This window comes from Aphelocoma coerulescens, chromosome 7 (assembly GCF_041296385.1).
Source record: "Aphelocoma coerulescens isolate FSJ_1873_10779 chromosome 7, UR_Acoe_1.0, whole genome shotgun sequence".
Classification (NCBI taxonomy): domain Eukaryota; kingdom Metazoa; phylum Chordata; class Aves; order Passeriformes; family Corvidae; genus Aphelocoma; species Aphelocoma coerulescens.
Window position 1 is genome coordinate 6,857,707 of NC_091021.1, and position 16,686 is coordinate 6,874,392.

Consider the following 16,686-nt stretch of genomic DNA (forward strand, 5'->3'; position numbering starts at 1 on the left):
AACCCCCGTGCTTCGGCTTTCCTCTGGGCCTGAGTCCAGAGAAGCTTTTACTCCAACAGTTAGGGTTGGAAGGGACCTCAAGAGACCCAGTCCAACACCCCTGCCAAAACAGGGTCACCTGGAGCAGGTGACACAGGGATACATCCAGGTGCGCTTGGAATGTGTCCAGGGAGGCAGACTCCACACCCTCCCTGGGTAGTTGTACCAGTGCTCTGCCACCCTCAGTGTAAAGAAGTTCTTGTTAAGGTAAAACTTCTTATGTTTTGCTTTATGGCCATAAATATGGATCATCACATCCCAGCTCGTAGCCTGGCACAGGACATCCTCCTGAATCCACTCTGTGCTTGCAGGGCATTGTCCCAACACCCCCTGAACTGTGTCAGGCTTGGGGCTGTGACCACTGCCCTAGGGAGAGACGACCATGTGAGCAGCTAAGTTGGGATTTACCACTTGACCATTGATGGAGCCTGGGAGATGCTGTTTTTCTCCCTGACATTTAATTGTCTGTTTTGTGTGTCCTTTAGGATGCAATAGATCCTAAGTGTGTGGGAAGTCATGCTGGAAAAAGCCAGTGTCCACAAAGGAAACAGAGGAGTCCTGCAAGAATCAATTTCATTCAAATAAAGGGAGAGAGCCCACTGGGCCATACCCCTCTGGGATCTCTCCGGGGTTTCTGGCGCACACAGCCTCCTTTTATCCTAAGCCCCCGGCCACATGTTGCCTTCTGTCTTTTCCCCATTGGTCGAGGCACTAGGAAGGGAGAGCCTTCCCGACCCCCCTACTGCCAATTTCCCCTTGAAAACATGTATCCTCCACACATCATGCATCGCATGACCATTAAAATTAGCTTTAAGCCCACCCTGGAGGGAGAAGCTAATACTCGTAAGTCTATTAATACGCATTTTTCCTAGAGCTCAAAAGCTCAGACTGTGCTCAGTTCTGCAACAAACCTGACAGATCCTTTCAGATCAAGTCGTTTGTGAGGACACTCGCAGCCCTTCTTCCTGTCATAAGGAAACCACCGCCTTTAACAAGCACCACAACAACGCACCGCCTCACACAATCCCTGCCTTCCCGCCACTGAACCCCACGGAGCCCGTGACGTCACGGTAACCCCGCCCCTCCGTGACGCCACGCGGCGCGCGCTGCCTGCCGGGAGGCGATTGGCCGGCCCGCGGCGCGTTCCCATCGTGCCCCGCGGGACCCGTTGCGCCTCCCCCGCGGCGGCGGCGCGGCCCGAGCCCGTCCCGGCCTTTCCCGGCCCTTCCCGGCCCGTCCCGGAGCCCCGGCGGGAGCCGCCCTGCCCCGCCATGCCCCCCAAGAAGCAGCAGCAGCAGCCGGCGGGGGGCAGCAAGAAGGCGGACCAGAAGAAGAAGGAGAAGATCATCGAGGTGAGGAGGCCCAGGCCGCCGCTCTCCCGCCGCGGCCTCTCGCTGGGCCCGGCCGCTCCCTGCTGCTTCCCGGCTGGAGCGGCCGAGGGAAGGATCACAGAGCTGAAACCTCTCTGTTCCCGGGGAGGCACCGGGTTCGCTGCACTCCTTGGGCCCAGCTTTAGGTGTTCAGCCGGGACATTGCCAGGCCCGAGCTGTGTTGGGGCTGACCGTGATCTGACAGCACTGCTCTGCTGTCTTTTTTCATTGCCTATTTCTCATCCTGGTGCCCTGTGTGTCCGTGTGTTCCCAGAGTGCGGCTCGCTGGGGTGTAGGTTTGTGCTTTTCGGAGCAGGACCAGATGATCCCCAGAGATCCCTTCACACCTTAATGATTGGTTGGTTCCTCACTCAGATTTGCGGTGGGTTTTGTTGCAATTTGACTCGTTGACCAGATTGAAAAAAAAAAAGAACCTGCTAAAAGGGTATGGGTGTTTGTGTATGCTGTGTGTGTAAATTTATGCTGACAGTCCAAGCAGAGTAGTTACAGAAATTTAAATAATTCGCCTGAATTTATTGGCATGAGAGATGCTGCTCAGCTGTTCAGGTGAAATACCCGTGTAATGTGAGTGTTCTTTTAAATCTGAGGCTGCAGAATGTTGTTTCTGTGTTTTTTGGAATGGTCAGGTTAGAGCAGTTGGTCTTGTGTTCTCCTGTCATTGGAGTTCCTGAGGTTCTTGCTGAATGCAGCTGCCCCAGCAAAATTCTGCTTTTTATTACAAAGAAATGTAGCTGAAAGGGGAAAAGCTTGTACTGATTGTTAACAATAATTTATTACATAAATCAAATACACAGGGATTATATTTCCCTTGCTGTATTTACAGTGAAAATCAAGTGTGTAAATGATACATTTTCTTTCCCAACTACTTGTTTTGACTTCTCCATTTAGCACCAACTAACAGAAAAACTGCTGTTCATTGGGAACATGTAAGTGAAAACGGCATGAGTCTGGAAACTTGGAGCTGTTTATTTTGTAATTATTTTATAACATACTTTTGGATTGTTAGGGCTTCCAAAACCATATTTGAACTCAGCTATTATCACTGGATGAACATCTGTTACTTTTTCCTGCAAGGAAGAAAATGTTGGTATCAAATCAAAGGCATGGATAAATTTTTAATGCAGGTATTTCAGTTACAAAAAATAATTTCTGCCTCAGGTACTCATGTGAAAGTGAGCTGTATTTTTTTTTTTGGTGAGAAATGTTTCGTAGATTTGGTATAGAAATTTCACCTTAACAATAAAGCTGAAGATCTAGAGGAAGAATTGGTTTAGGCAGTCAACAGAAACTTCTGGCAGTGGAGTTCAGGAAATAGTGACACCTGTCCAGACTTAATCTATGGCAAAGACTTAACTTCATATTAGTACAGTTAGAAAAGGAAAAGCTTCCAATACTTGAAAATAAGAAGTAATATGTCACATGTGGCAATAGTCATCTGTATAAGATACATCACATTTCTATCTGAATAGTTGAAGATGGAAGTAATAAGTGATTTCAGGTAGATAGAAGAGAAACCAGCAGTAGTTATGGCTAATCAGTTGTCCTGTTTTCATCAGATGTTTCTTGGGTAGTCTCCAAAAACATCTTGTCCTGTTGCCTTGAGAGGCCTAAGAACACTGTGTGTACATGCTCACACTGATACTGGGGCACGAGGAGGTCTGGTGCTAAGAACAAGGGCTCACACAAGGGCTGCATTTAGGAGGTTCTGGTGAAAAGCCACTTCTGAAGATGATATGAGGAATCTAAATTTTGTCCATGCTGTTTCTTGGATTGCTTTTGTTGCTAGAGGAAATAATCTGTGCTTTACTGAAAGCCTAAGAGGAGTGGCAAGGGTGGGCATTTTGTTGTTTTGGTGCTTTGTTGTTGTTTTTTTTTAATTAATATGGCTGTGTTTGTCTCTTGGTTTAGGACAAAACATTTGGCCTAAAGAATAAAAAAGGTGCAAAGCAGCAGAAATTTATCAAGGCTGTGACTCACCAGGTTAAGTTTGGTCAGCAGAATCCACGTCAGGTAAGCATTTATTGTGGAATGTTTTCCCGCTGCATCGTCAAATCATCTTTCACTGTACATACGGATGGTCATGCACTGAAGGAGAAGAAAGTTGAGCTGTTCCTTGCCTCCTGTGACTGGCACAGATCTAACTAAAAATTGTCTTGCAAAGCTTGTCTAGCTGTAAATTATGTGCCTGTGCTAAGGTAGTACAGAGTATGGGGGTTTGTTGGTTTTTAGTTTGTTGTTTGGTTGGCTTTTGTTGTGAAAAAACAACTGCATCCCATCCAAACTCAACTAGTCAGGGTGAGCATTTGTCTCAATAGTATTCTGATAGTAGCATAGGTAAGTTTAAGGTATACCTGAAATTAAATTATAGATACTGGCTGTCAGCAAAGTACAGTTGCACCTTCTTTCTCTTTTTTCTCTTTAATTCCTACCTTATTTGAGAAACAGTGAGCAATTAAAATTAACAGTAGTTGTTACTAAAACTGGAATTTAAAGAAGATAAAAGTATAAACCTATATATTCTCATTCTTCTACTTACAGAAGTATTACAATTTTAAGTGGACACAAGTCTGTCAAGTCTCCATCAATTTGGTGACCTCTTTGGTCAAAAAAACTGAAATTTTGAGCCACTCTTTGCAACTTGGCTCTTCCATATGATGAAATAAAATGAGATACAGTGTTTCCATTATACCTAATCAGAAAGCATGGATTTAATGGAAATGATCCAGGTCTGTTATTCCTAAAGTGCTAAGAAGGCTAGCTGTAAAATTTTTACACAGCTTTCTGTTCTATGAATAAGCCTGTAAATAATTACACTTGCGTTAGCTCAATTCATGATGTTATGATACATTCCTTGCATAACAAGGATGAACTAGCTTGACAAGCCCAACTTGAAAGTAAAGTTGATATTTGGGTCATTAGATCTAATAATTTTTTGTTGTGGAAAAGATTCTTTGATGTCACTTCAGAAACATTGGTGTTACTCAAACAGTTCTGAAATTTGTGTATGAAATCCCTGGATCTGTGGCATGTATACAAATACCAATGTGTAAAATAGCCAGCCTAAAATAATGTTATTTCTCAAATGCTGGTAGCTATTGACTGTTGGATGTCAGGACCAAATGTTTAAACCTGATTATATCTCTCTAACCTTACAAAATAGCTTTCAGTTAGGATTGTCCCCAAGAAAGAAGTTTTTGAAACAATTTTCCTTGTGTCATGAGATGAAAATGGAAATGCTGTCAAAGTTTTGGTTTTGGTGGTGCATGTTTTTTTGTTTTGCTCCTTTTTTTGATTTGTTGTTGTTTCTTTGGATTTTTTTGTTTCTTTGATTTTGGGGGGTTTTGTTTGTTTATTGTTGGTTTGTTGGGGTTTTTTTAAGACAAGCTTCATCTTCAACCTTTTAGAGGTCTGAAACATAAGCATTCTTAAAGTACTACTTTATGTAGTTGACATATGTGAGTCTGCATGTTATTTAAAATATCATTTGTGAACTTTTAGTATGAAAACTAGCTGAGCTGCTAATTCCTTTCTAAATAATTTGGTGTGTTTTTTCCAAATTCACAATAAGAACAAAGCTCCTTTTTTAATATTACACTGTAATTTAGAAAATAGTACCCCACATACTTGTTTGTGATGTTAGTCTCACTAGCTTCCCATAAGGGTAAGAGTCAAATATACACAGAATCCGTAAGGGTAGAGAAGACCTCTAAGATCTTTGAGGCCAGCCATTAACCCAGCACTGCCTGTTCACCACTAAACTATGTTCCCAAGTGCCACATCTACACATTTTTGAACACTTGCAGGGATGGCAGGTCCACCAATACTTGACCCACCCTTTCAGTGATGAAATTTTTCCTAAAATCTCATCTAAACATTGTCTGGGGTAACTTGAGACCATTGCCTCTTATCCTGTCACTTGTTCCCTTGAAAAAGAGATGGACCCCCATCTTGCTAAAACTTCCTTTCATATCTGATCTAAGAATGTTTCTCACATGTCCTCTTTCATGTGTTTTCATCCCACTTTGGTATGGATACACAACTGCTCTGGCTTATCCGAAAAAGGGTGAGGCAGAGTCAGGTATCTTTTTCCTTGTACATGAAGTTTTCCTTCCCTAGATGAGCTTCTTTTCCAGTCTTTGAGCCCTAGCTAAGCAATGAAACATTCATATGTTGAGTTGATCCAAGTTGAAATAATGTTCTAAAAGCACTTCCAACTTACATGGATAGATTTCCTGCAATGGCTGCCTGTATAGATGAGAAAAAAGAGCAAAGCAGCATGTAGGGGACTCAAGACGAGGCTTTTTCTTGTGCAGATCTGGAAGTAGCTGCACTGAGTAGTTGCACTGCAAAACTTGAGTGGTTTCAATGCCTCTCGTTGGCTTTCCTACCTGTAAAGGTGCAGTAGGGGTCACTGTGGCACTACAGGTACCTGCCAGCGCCTCTCCTCTCTGGCAGATTTGCAGTCCCTCCTGTGGGACAGGTCAGTGCCAGTAAAGGGCACCAGCTGCACACACAACAGCAACAATTCTGAGCCTTCCAGGCATCACAGGTTGTTTCCTTCCTGCCCTTGTAAACTAATTTCGAGTGATTGGCTATTTTAACGTGCAGTTTGTGTGAAGTAAGTCCTGGCATTCTGATTTTATATTTATAACTTTTAATTTGGGGTCATTATAGGCTGCTCAATCAGAAAGTGAGAAGAAATTAAAGAAAGAAGATAAGAAAAAGGAATTACAAGAATTAAATGAGCTTTTCAAGCCTGTGGTTGCTGCACAGAAAATAAGCAAAGGTATGACTAACTGATTTATCTTCTTTTGCATTCTCTTATTTGTATAGCTACTTGAGGTAAAATAGCCCTTCAAAAACACCAGTTGATATTTTAATGAGATAGATGTGACTATTTCCTTCTCAGTCTGGTGTGCCAAGTATTTTGTCAGTCATGATTTGCTTTTTTTTTTTTGGGAAGTCCTCTGGGGTCAGTAGATCATAAGAATATCAAAAGCTACATTGATGTTGTCAGCACAGCTGAAGATATTTGGCTGTGTTCTGATTCATCAATTAGATGCTTCTGGATGTGCAGCATGGTTTTTGTGTGTGTGAGATGGTATTTGTTTAAAACAGCCTGTCTCCCCAGAGAAGTGTGGAAATCCAAAGAAAGAATAAAAGATCATAACTATTGTCTTAAAGAAGACTAGTACTCAAATCAGAACAGTGAATACTTTCCAGTTACTTGTATCTGACCTCATAATTAGCAGTAGCATCGTGTTTTGGTCTCTTGAGTTTGGTTATTGAACACACAAATTTTGTGATGTTACCAAGTTTTTACTTACCAATCTTCTGGAGCTTATGTGCAATAATTTTTGACAAAAGAAGTGTGATTTCCATATATTTGAAGCAAACCTTATATTTACTCATTGTGTCAGTGACGAGCAAGTAAGGATACTTTTCTGTTTGTGATCTGCAGCTTTCTGTATCAGTTTTCTCTAAATCAAGTAGCTTTTGACTTTGAGTTATTTCAGAAAACTAATATTGCCCAGGTTTTTAGATTACATTTTAAACAGGTGTTGCTGTACATATTGAAATCACTTTGAGTCAAACCAAAAGTGAAGCATCATGTGAAAAACTCGAGCTTAAAATCTTACACAAGAACTTAAGTAGTATTACAAGTAAAGTATTTCTGAATTAGTCATGTCTCATAAATACACTTACACCTGCTTCTTTCATTGCTTTTTCTAATGACCTCCTAATGGTCAAATAATTCTTTAGTGGGATGATTTTTACTTAAACTGTAGTTAGGATGGTTGGATAGTTCATACTAGAACACCAGTTGCTTATTTGCTCTGGTCAGCTGTTTTCTTTCTGTTATTAAAAAAAGAAAGTGGTTTGAGTGAGTGTGGGTTAAATTATTGTAATTTATTGTAGTGTGTTGTTGATCAATTGGGGAATGGCTGACATCCAGAAGATGCTGTACTGTGTACTAGATGCAAGAATAGCTTCATGTATAGGGAAGAAGTTGCACAGAATGATCTCTCTTATGTATTGTAATACATGAATTAATAATTTTCACAGGCATACCATATTTCTTTAAAAAGTTTAGTGGCACCTCTGATACTTAGTGTAAATACCATGCAATAAAAGTAAATTTGGCATGTTCAGGACATAAATTATATACTTGTCATGAACACTTTAAATAACTTATTTTAAAAACCTATTTTCATTCTCTACATAGCCTCGATATTGTTCCCAGAATTTCTAGTATATAATTTTTGCTTAGAAGTAGTATTAAAATATAAAAACTTTCTTCACTCAGGCGCTGACCCCAAATCTGTAGTTTGTGCTTTCTTCAAGCAAGGACAGTGCACTAAAGGAGACAAGTGCAAGTTTTCTCATGATTTGTCATTGGAAAGGAAGTGTGAAAAACGGAGTGTCTACATTGATGCAAGAGATGAAGACCTTGAAAAAGGTATAATAATTGTAGAAAGTTACTACTAAGCTATTCTGATTCTGAAACTGGAATTTTAAGAGTAAGAGTCTTCTGTTATTGTGGTTATGATCCTGAAAAACAGTGAGTAAGGCAACCTACCCCCTACACTCAAAGTTCTGAGCAACACTGAAACTTTTTCCAAGTGTGCTCTCAAGTGTTCTTCAGACCTTACCTAGAAAAAGAAGTATGACCTGCTGATACTGAATGGTGGTTTTTCAGTTGTACAAGGTCATGTATTATGTCATACAAGTCGCAGATTGAACAGTACTTGACCTTTCTTAGAGTTGCTGTTTCCCTCCTAAGTTCTGTAGAAGGGAAGTGCAAAAGGAGGAAGTGTAATGAGCAACCAGAGTTGCCTTCCAGAACTGCTACTACTGTTTGGCCAAATGTGCACAGCTCTAAAATTAGAGATACTTGGGAGTGTTTTTTCTGTGACTTTCTCTCCCCAAATGACTTGTTGGCTAAGTACTCTGGATTTTATTTTTATTTAGCAGGGATTAGAGATTTTATAGAACTTGTTTTTTTCACATTTCCTCATGTCTCAGTCTTTATTTGAATTTTAGCCTCTGTCATCCTAAATGTATATGATGGGATCCCACAGGTTCACTGCTGTTACTGTCATTGGTTGACACTGAACTGTGCCATAAATCAAATCCCTCCTGATGGGAGAGAATTTTCTAAAAGTCCTTGCAAGGCATTTCAAAGATAAACCGAGACTTTTCCTGGAGTTTCAATGCTGCTGGATAGTTGTTTATTAAGTCTTATCAGAGGAACAGAGCCACCAGTGTGACCCAGGTAAAGCATAGAGCACAGAAAGCAGGAGAGAAGTCTAATTATCAAGATTTATGCAGCCTTTTAAAGATAATTTAACCAATAGTTACTAAAAACGTATATTATTTTCACTTTCTTACCAATTATTCAGTAACACAGGCAGAAACTGTGGAGTTCTCTATCCAATCATTCCAAACTACTTTTACTGCAGAACATGGAGTAGTAGAAGAAGGAGAAGAAGAAGAAGGCTTAGAGAACAACAACAATCCTCCATTTTGATACTTTTTACTCTTATCTATTTACTACAAAGAGAAGCCCAAAACCTCTAAATTTTTCACCCTGTGACAATCTTACATAGTAGTCTATCACCCATGTCACACCACTGTATTTTCTAGTTCTTGTCTGATAGTTGGTAATTTTCTCCAAGGTTGGAGGTTAAAACAGTGTTGTTCAGGGGGGTAAAAACCCTTAAAAACAGGCAGAGAAATATTCTCGGCACTCTGGGTTCCTACAATTGGTGATTTGCTTCTTTTGATGGAACTTTCTTTTAACTTTAACACAGATAATTTGGTATTATCTCTTTCAATCCTCAAGTTAGATTATCTGTACTTTTGGATGTTAACCCTCCAACCTTCTCTTTTATTCAGTTGTCTTGTTTTTCTTCTTTTCCCTTGTCCACACTCAGTACTTTACAGATGGAATGACACATTATTGAGTGTTTAACTGAAACACACTCTATGCATTTCAAAATTAAAATTTCTAGGGCTTTTGAGGTAATTGTCTCTTGAGTGGCGTAGGAGGGTTTGAAAAAATTATTTTAAAAACCTGAATTTATTTTGAATTGTATAAGCTACTTAAAATATAAGAATTGCATATTAAAACTGTTACTGGGCAGAAAAGCTGCTTGCTGGCAACGTTTAGTATTTGGAATACTTTTGTGAAACCATATGTTGTCTTTTTCTAGATACAATGGACAACTGGGATGAGAAGAAGCTGGAAGAAGTGGTGAACAAGAAGCATGGTGAGGCGGAAAAGAAAAAACCCAAAACCCAAATAGTATGTCTTTTTTTTTTTTTTTTTTTTAATTGCGCTGTACTAGAAGGAATTAAGTGCAGTCTGGCATTAGATGTGTTTATCATTATGTAAAAATCTGGAATGGAATATTATAATAATAATACTCTGAGTAGACAGCTGGACTGATAGTATTTCTAGTAATATATTGAAAAATTTTAAAAACCACAAAGAAAATCACAGCCTAACAGCTCTTTTCAGTCCATAAAGTGTTATGGTACATTACAAATGGATAGTAGGTGAAGTGATAAAGGATTCAGTAGTGTATCTAATGCATCCTAATTGCCTAGAAGATCCAAGTATTGTGATTAGTGAAGTCTGTTATTGCCATATATATTGATTTGTTTATGTACTGGGTGACATACAAGCATTACAAGTTTTTAAATTTTCTCCTTTAAGTTTGAATTTACGAATTGAGAGTCATTTGTAATTCCTGGGCTCTAAGTTCAACAAGACTTTTTAGGTATGCACTAAACGGCATAATGGGTTAATCCCTTTTTCTTTCTTTGGGACTGTTTCACCTTATTTTCAATACCAAGTAAGTAAAAAGTCTATTGATACTGCCTAAATTTGCAGAAGTTAAACATTGCTGTGGCTAAAAACAAACTTAATTGCTTGTTAAAAGTCTCAGAATGGCATCTTTACCTCTGGATCCAGAGCTGGAAGGTTTAACATGTGAAGCAGATGCAATTTATTTTGTTTAAAACTGCACCAGTGTTGGTGAGCAGAAAGAGATGTGCTGCTGAGGAGTACACAGTTGCCAGTCTTCTCTCATCTTGTCTTTTTTAATTGGGATCATATTGTGGGAGAAAAAGCTGTTGACTACATCAGTTTTAGATGGTTGCGCTTCTTTGTCTACTGTTCTTAGTAGTAATGCATTTCACATGTTCCTTCTGTTCTGAGCACAACTGACTTGGACTTACTGAACTTCTGACATGGAGTGTAAGATGCTGGGAATGGAAAGAGAACATGGTGCTAACAACCATTGTTTTTATACAGGTCTGCAAATACTTCCTTGATGCTATTGAAAACAACAAATACGGATGGTTTTGGGTCTGTCCAGGTGGAGGAGACAACTGCATGTATCGCCATGCTCTCCCTCCAGGCTTTGTATTAAAAAAAGACAAAAAGAAGGAAGAAAAGCAAGATGAAATTTCATTAGAAGATCTAATAGAAAAAGAGGTAAAGTTGTCAGACAGGTACCTTTTGGTGGTAGTTGTTTTCATTACTCTGAAGAGACATGTAAAAAATTTGCTAATTTATGATAAAAAACTATTTGATGTTTTTAGAGCTGTATGAGCTAGGGCGAAGGATACATAGCATTGATTCATGGTTTTGTTTAGGAGCTATTACCTAGTGAATAGAATTAACTACAGCTGCATACTTAGTGCAGCTGTTGCTTACCCTTTTTTAGGAGGCTTCTATTTCTTGACTGCTATTTCTCATTTATCCATTACAACTGCTTTTGTGGCTTTTCTCATCCCCTGCTCATTGTCTCCTTAGTTCTCCCTTATGTCTCTAGTGAGGAAGCAACGCCAAGAGCACAAGGCCTTCTGAAGGTGTTGCTGCTCTGCTTCTGTCACCATTGCTTGGCAGTGTCAATTTGAGCAGAACCGAATTCTTTCATTTATTTCCTCCTCCACTTCTCCTATTAATTTTTATACCGCCTCATCTCACTAACTGGGAAATTGTTAAGATGATGATGCATGTTTAACAGTGTAAGAGTCAAGAGGGAATTGGAAAGAAATGTTTTCGATTAGTTTCTGGAATAAAGTAATTAAATCTTCAATATGTTGTAGCCTTTTGAAAGAGTTTGTAGCATTAATCAAACTCTCTCCTTGACAGCGTGCTGCCTTAGGACCAAATGTTACCAAAATTACTCTAGAGTGTTTTATTGCATGGAAGAGAAGAAAAAGACAAGAAAAAATTGATAAGGCTGAGCAAGACATGGAGAGGAGAAAAGCAGATTTTAAAGCTGGCAAAGCATTGGTGGTAAGTTTTGCTGTCCAGTTCTTAATGTAAGAAGAGCAAGTAAATAAAGTTTTGTGATAAGGTAGCTGGCCTGAAATTGCTTTGCTTATTTTTGTGTGTCATTTTCTTTTCCTTGCTTTTTTGTGGTTTGTTTGTTTGGGGTTTTTTGTAAGCAGTATAAATTCCATGAAGTGATAACTGAACGTTTCTTTTACTGTGGATAGATTAGTGGACGTGAAGTATTTGAGTTCCGGCCAGAGCTCGTTGATGCAGATGATGAAGAAGCAGATGACACCCATTATGTTCAAGGAGCAGGAGATGATGATGAGGTAAAAAAACAGGATTAAAGCAAGGAATATTTCAATTGCATTCAGGTTTGAAAAATTTCAATTTGAGAGCCCTTACAATGAAATTAGTAAGCTTGGTTCTTAATACTGCCACAGAGTGTATTTTATCAGAAGGTTCCTGTTGAAGGTGAGAAATGTTGTAGAAATATTGCAGAAGTGAGGATTTTTATGGAAAAGTAATTCATGCAGAGCATCTTGGTTTATTTTCCAGATGGAAGACCCTGTGTGCATAAATGATGTAGATTTGAACCTGTATGTCCCCAAGGCAGTAGAGGAGACTGGTATTACAGTTGCTAGTCCAGAGCGATTCAGCACATACACTTCAGTAGAAAAAGATGGTAAGTTATTTTTTTTTCCAACCTGTTTTCATAATTGATTATCCAGACCTGCATATTATCCAGGTGCATACATTTCAGCTGATGTAAGTCTGCATGAATTTCAAATAAAGTAGCTTCTTCATCATTTCAAAATTTGAAAGCATGTTTAGTAGGATTGTGAATTCAGTTGGTGATTAAGAAACTTGTGACGCTGAAATGCCTAAGAATTATGTTTATTTTCAGATAATAAATTAAGTGAAGCTTCTGGTGGTGATATAAACAACAGCGAGCAAAATGACTTAGATGAAGACAATGATGGAGATGGGGAATTGGAAAATGGAGTAATTGATGCAGTTCCAGTTGATGAAAATCTCTTTACTGGAGAGGACTTGGATGAACTAGAAGAAGAACTAAACACTCTTGATTTAGAAGAATGAACTAAAAAGGTCCAGTGAGGAATTAAACCTATGTGACAAAGTGAAAACTGACTACATTTTTTCTCCTTTTTGAATAGAATTCTTAAACAAGATGTTTATGGTTATGCAGCTGAATATGATGGGCACGTTATATACCAGGAATGTTTTCCTTCAATCTCATCTACTCCAGTCTTGACTATGCTCAGTAAAACGTTCAGAGTAGTTCAGAATTACCCGGCAGTTGAATTTGCAGACAGTGAGATTATAACTTTCAACAAAAAGTAGGAAGTGTAACTGCTTTGCCAGTATGCAAGTGGGCAATTTGACATCAGGTACAATACAAAAATCCAAGTATATATACATTCTTCACAAAAACTGCATTTTATTAGTGATTGTGTTGATTTAGAAACTGCCTGAAGTGGTTTTTAGGCAGGGTACTCTAATGGAGCTGATGCAGATTATGCTTCTTTAAGTGGTGATTAGCTTTATTTGATCAGCTGGATACTGAAGATTGTGAACTGATACTTCATACAATACAGTACGGTGCCCTCTGTTTAAAATGTTTTAAACTTTCCCACCACCTTTTGCCAATAAATCTGTAAATAAAAATTATCAACTTTAAAATACCTGTGTTGATTTTTCTCTGCTAAGTTAGGATATCATACCAAATTGTTAAGAACTGGATTTTCTAATAGAGTGGTAAATGTTTTTCTCTGCAGTCTTGATACAGAAGTGATGATGTTGGCTTCAGTTAAATTTGGGCTACCTGCAGTTACAGGTTTTTTGTCTACTCTTGATGCAGTATAAAATTCAGCAGCCAGCTTTTCTCCCTTGCTGTTCTTATTCCCTGCCCACCCATTAACTGATGTAATTCCTGCTGTACATCACTCACTGCTATTCCAGTCTCATTCTCTCCCCACTGTCTTTTGTAGATTAGTGAAGACTTCAGGCTCTGCAGAGCAGGGATGTTACAGTCCAAAACATGCCTGTCATCCCTTTGGTGTCCTCTAAGTAACAGGAAGTTGTACAGGGGTAAGTTGCCTCAGGTGCTGTACCCTGCAGACTGCACTTAATTCAAGTCAGTGTGTCCTTTTCCAGTGGATTGAGATTCTGCCATAAAGATTTCTCAGCAGTGGTGCTTTTCCAGGGGGCTGTAGGCTGTGCCTCCTTGCCATACTACCCGTGGTATCAGCCACAGTACTGCTGTACTAACGATACCGTTTGTATCGATTTTTCTAAAGCTCTTAAATCACTACTTCCAGACCATTAGGAGTTGTGGCATTTTTAGTGAGCTTTCCCAAACTGCTTTTGGGTGATAATATTAGCTTTACTGGTTATTTCTGGCACTGCTGAATTGACTCTAGTATCTTGAATGCTATTTCTAAAATAGCAGACTTAGAATTTTTGGCCTTTTTTGGGATCTTTGTGGAATTCATTTTTTCCTGTAGGAGCAAGAAGCAGTGCTTGGGAGAAAGAGGCCTACTGAAATTGACTTCTAAATGTAAGTGTTTAAGGAAAAGCTGCACTATCAGGTACAAATATTTATTTATGCAGATTTTTCTCCTGTGGCCATAAATAAACAGAGTTGATGGATTATTGTGTTACACTGGCCAGCAATAGGATACCTGGCTATCAGGACACTTAAGAATGCAATTCATTTGAATGTATGTTGCATAATTTTTCAAAGCTGTATATTTTAAATGGGAATAAAAGTAATTTAATCATTATCAACAATGAAAATGGCTTTCTATGTTTTGTGTCTTAGGGGCTGGTTTATTGTATATAATACTCGATCATACTGATCTGTGTCACTGATGTAAATAGGTTAAATCTTTGCCAAAATTTTGTTCATGTTACTTGAATTTTACAGTGGAGGAATGTCAGGGTGACTCATTAATTTCAACTGATAAAACACTGATGGATAGGCAAAGAGTGACTATGTGCCCTTTTGGGTCTAAAGGGGTGGTTTTGGTGCACAACTCCTTTGTACAGTTGTCATTTAAACATTCGGACAGTCACCTTGCATAGCACTGAAATCCTTTGAACATCCATAAGTTAGCTGAAGAAAACCTGATTTTCCTAGGCAGTAGTTGTTGACAGATGACTTCACAGGGGCAGGAAACAAAAGCTGACTGTCGTTTGGTTTTCACTCTTTTTCTGCTCAACTTACTCTGGCACAGCTCCTGGCTGGGCTTGCTCTGCCCGGATTTCCAACCATGAATGCAGGGTGACTGCTCTTAAGGAGTCAGGGCAGCATTCAGACTTCGGAGGGTGGGGAACCATATGCTGTTACATGTTCCTTCTGCTTTCCCATGAGCTGGAATATAATCTGCTAAAGGTTCTTAATCTTCTCATTTAAAGAACCTTGGATTTGTAGCCAATAGGGCTTCAGTCCATAAATGCTCAGTTAAAAGTCAATGCCAAGGCATTGCTTGGGGTAGATGAATTATTAATGTTCTGGAAATGAGCAGTGTGATAGAAGGGAGTTCACTTGGATGTAATGGCACTAAGTTGTTCTTATTGATGCACATTTCCTGAAATTATTCTGATACAAAGTGAATGAGTCGCTTCTGGAAAAATGAGATATAATCTCAATCCTAAAATAATGGTATCTTCATTTCAGTGACTACCCAGTCTGTATGGGTCAAAAATACAGTATTTCACTGTTAAAAGAGCAGGCAGGCTCAGTTCAGGGCACCTGCTGGGTTGAGATTAGGCTGTAAAGCATCATAAGCCAGGCGAGACACACTGTTGCAATAAACTTGGTTTCTAGCCCTTGCAGCCTGGGCCATGTTTGTATTGCCTTATTTTCCTCCTAAATTGCATGAGCACTTTGTGAGAAATGCAGCTGTGTGGGGCCTGAGCAAATCTGGAGGGAACACACTTGTGTGGCACTGCCCTGAATGCACCTTTGGTACTGGACATGTGCGTGGACAAAACCAGTTAAAGGTGCTGCAGTAAACCCATGCCTTTGCTTCCTGGTATTTGCTGTTGTGGAAGTAGAGTATTTGTTGGGTTTAAATTTTAATGTGTGTTAAAATCCCATTTCAGTCACACACACAAACTGCTTGAACTGCTAAAACTGGTTAGTTTTAAACTCATTGGAGTTCTGGGAGTTCTTTAAAGCCTGTGTGATTGAATTTTATGCTTGCCACTGCTTTGTTAGTCAGAGCTCCCTACTTTTTTTTGTAATGAACACTGTTCACAAAGGCCTGGAAAAAAATTAAAAACTACCTGTCAAGACTGACCTTAAATATTACATTATCTATGAGTTGTTTGTAATAGAAGTGTTGCCATTTCTTAATGGAAAGTGCTCCACAGCTGTTTTTATCAAGAGGAGGTTTTATTTTTGATAAAACTTTGGACCAAGCAGTGGTACTTACCTTGGCAATTGAGTACTGTCATAATAGATTGTGTTTCTTTAGTGTGTTGGTTATAGAAAGAATGTACACATACAAATCAATATTATTTTATTCATGTTTTCTTTCACAGTTTAGTTGGATATGGAATAACAGCTGTCAAAAAAATTATGTCTCAGACATTCTGAATGCTGAATTCTAATTCTAATGCTAATGCTCCTTTTAAAAATTACCTGAATATAGTAAGTAATGCAGGCTTAAGTACTTGGTAAGCTTATCTATCTTGCAGATAGCATACTTGGAAGTTTCATAAACATCATTTGTTATCCCTGTTACATGTGCTGTTTTGTAATAACTTACTGAAACTGCAGAGTGATCAAGCAACTGAACTAAAAATCTTATGAGGCTGGGTCTTTGTTTTCCTCACAGTGAAATTATTACAGCCCTAAGCTGAGAGGAAGGGATTGTTCTCATATGCAAATATCACATACATATTCGCCTGAAGTGTCTCAGGAGAAATTAT

The 16,686-nt window shown here is 39.0% G+C and overlaps 1 protein-coding gene across 1 annotated transcript; it reads left to right on the top strand.

The window, feature by feature from the left end:
- Nucleotides 1-1,187: 1,187 nt before the first annotated feature.
- ZC3H15 (zinc finger CCCH-type containing 15) lies at nt 1,188-13,428 on the top strand. Its single transcript, XM_069021915.1, has 10 exons — nt 1,188-1,391; nt 3,339-3,440; nt 6,105-6,216; nt 7,738-7,890; nt 9,647-9,738; nt 10,753-10,935; nt 11,599-11,745; nt 11,949-12,053; nt 12,283-12,409; nt 12,632-13,428. The coding sequence occupies exons 1-10, from the start codon at nt 1,311-1,313 to the stop codon at nt 12,823-12,825; spliced, it is 1,296 nt and encodes a 431-aa protein (XP_068878016.1). The 5' UTR covers nt 1,188-1,310; the 3' UTR covers nt 12,826-13,428.
- Nucleotides 13,429-16,686: the final 3,258 nt, after the last annotated feature.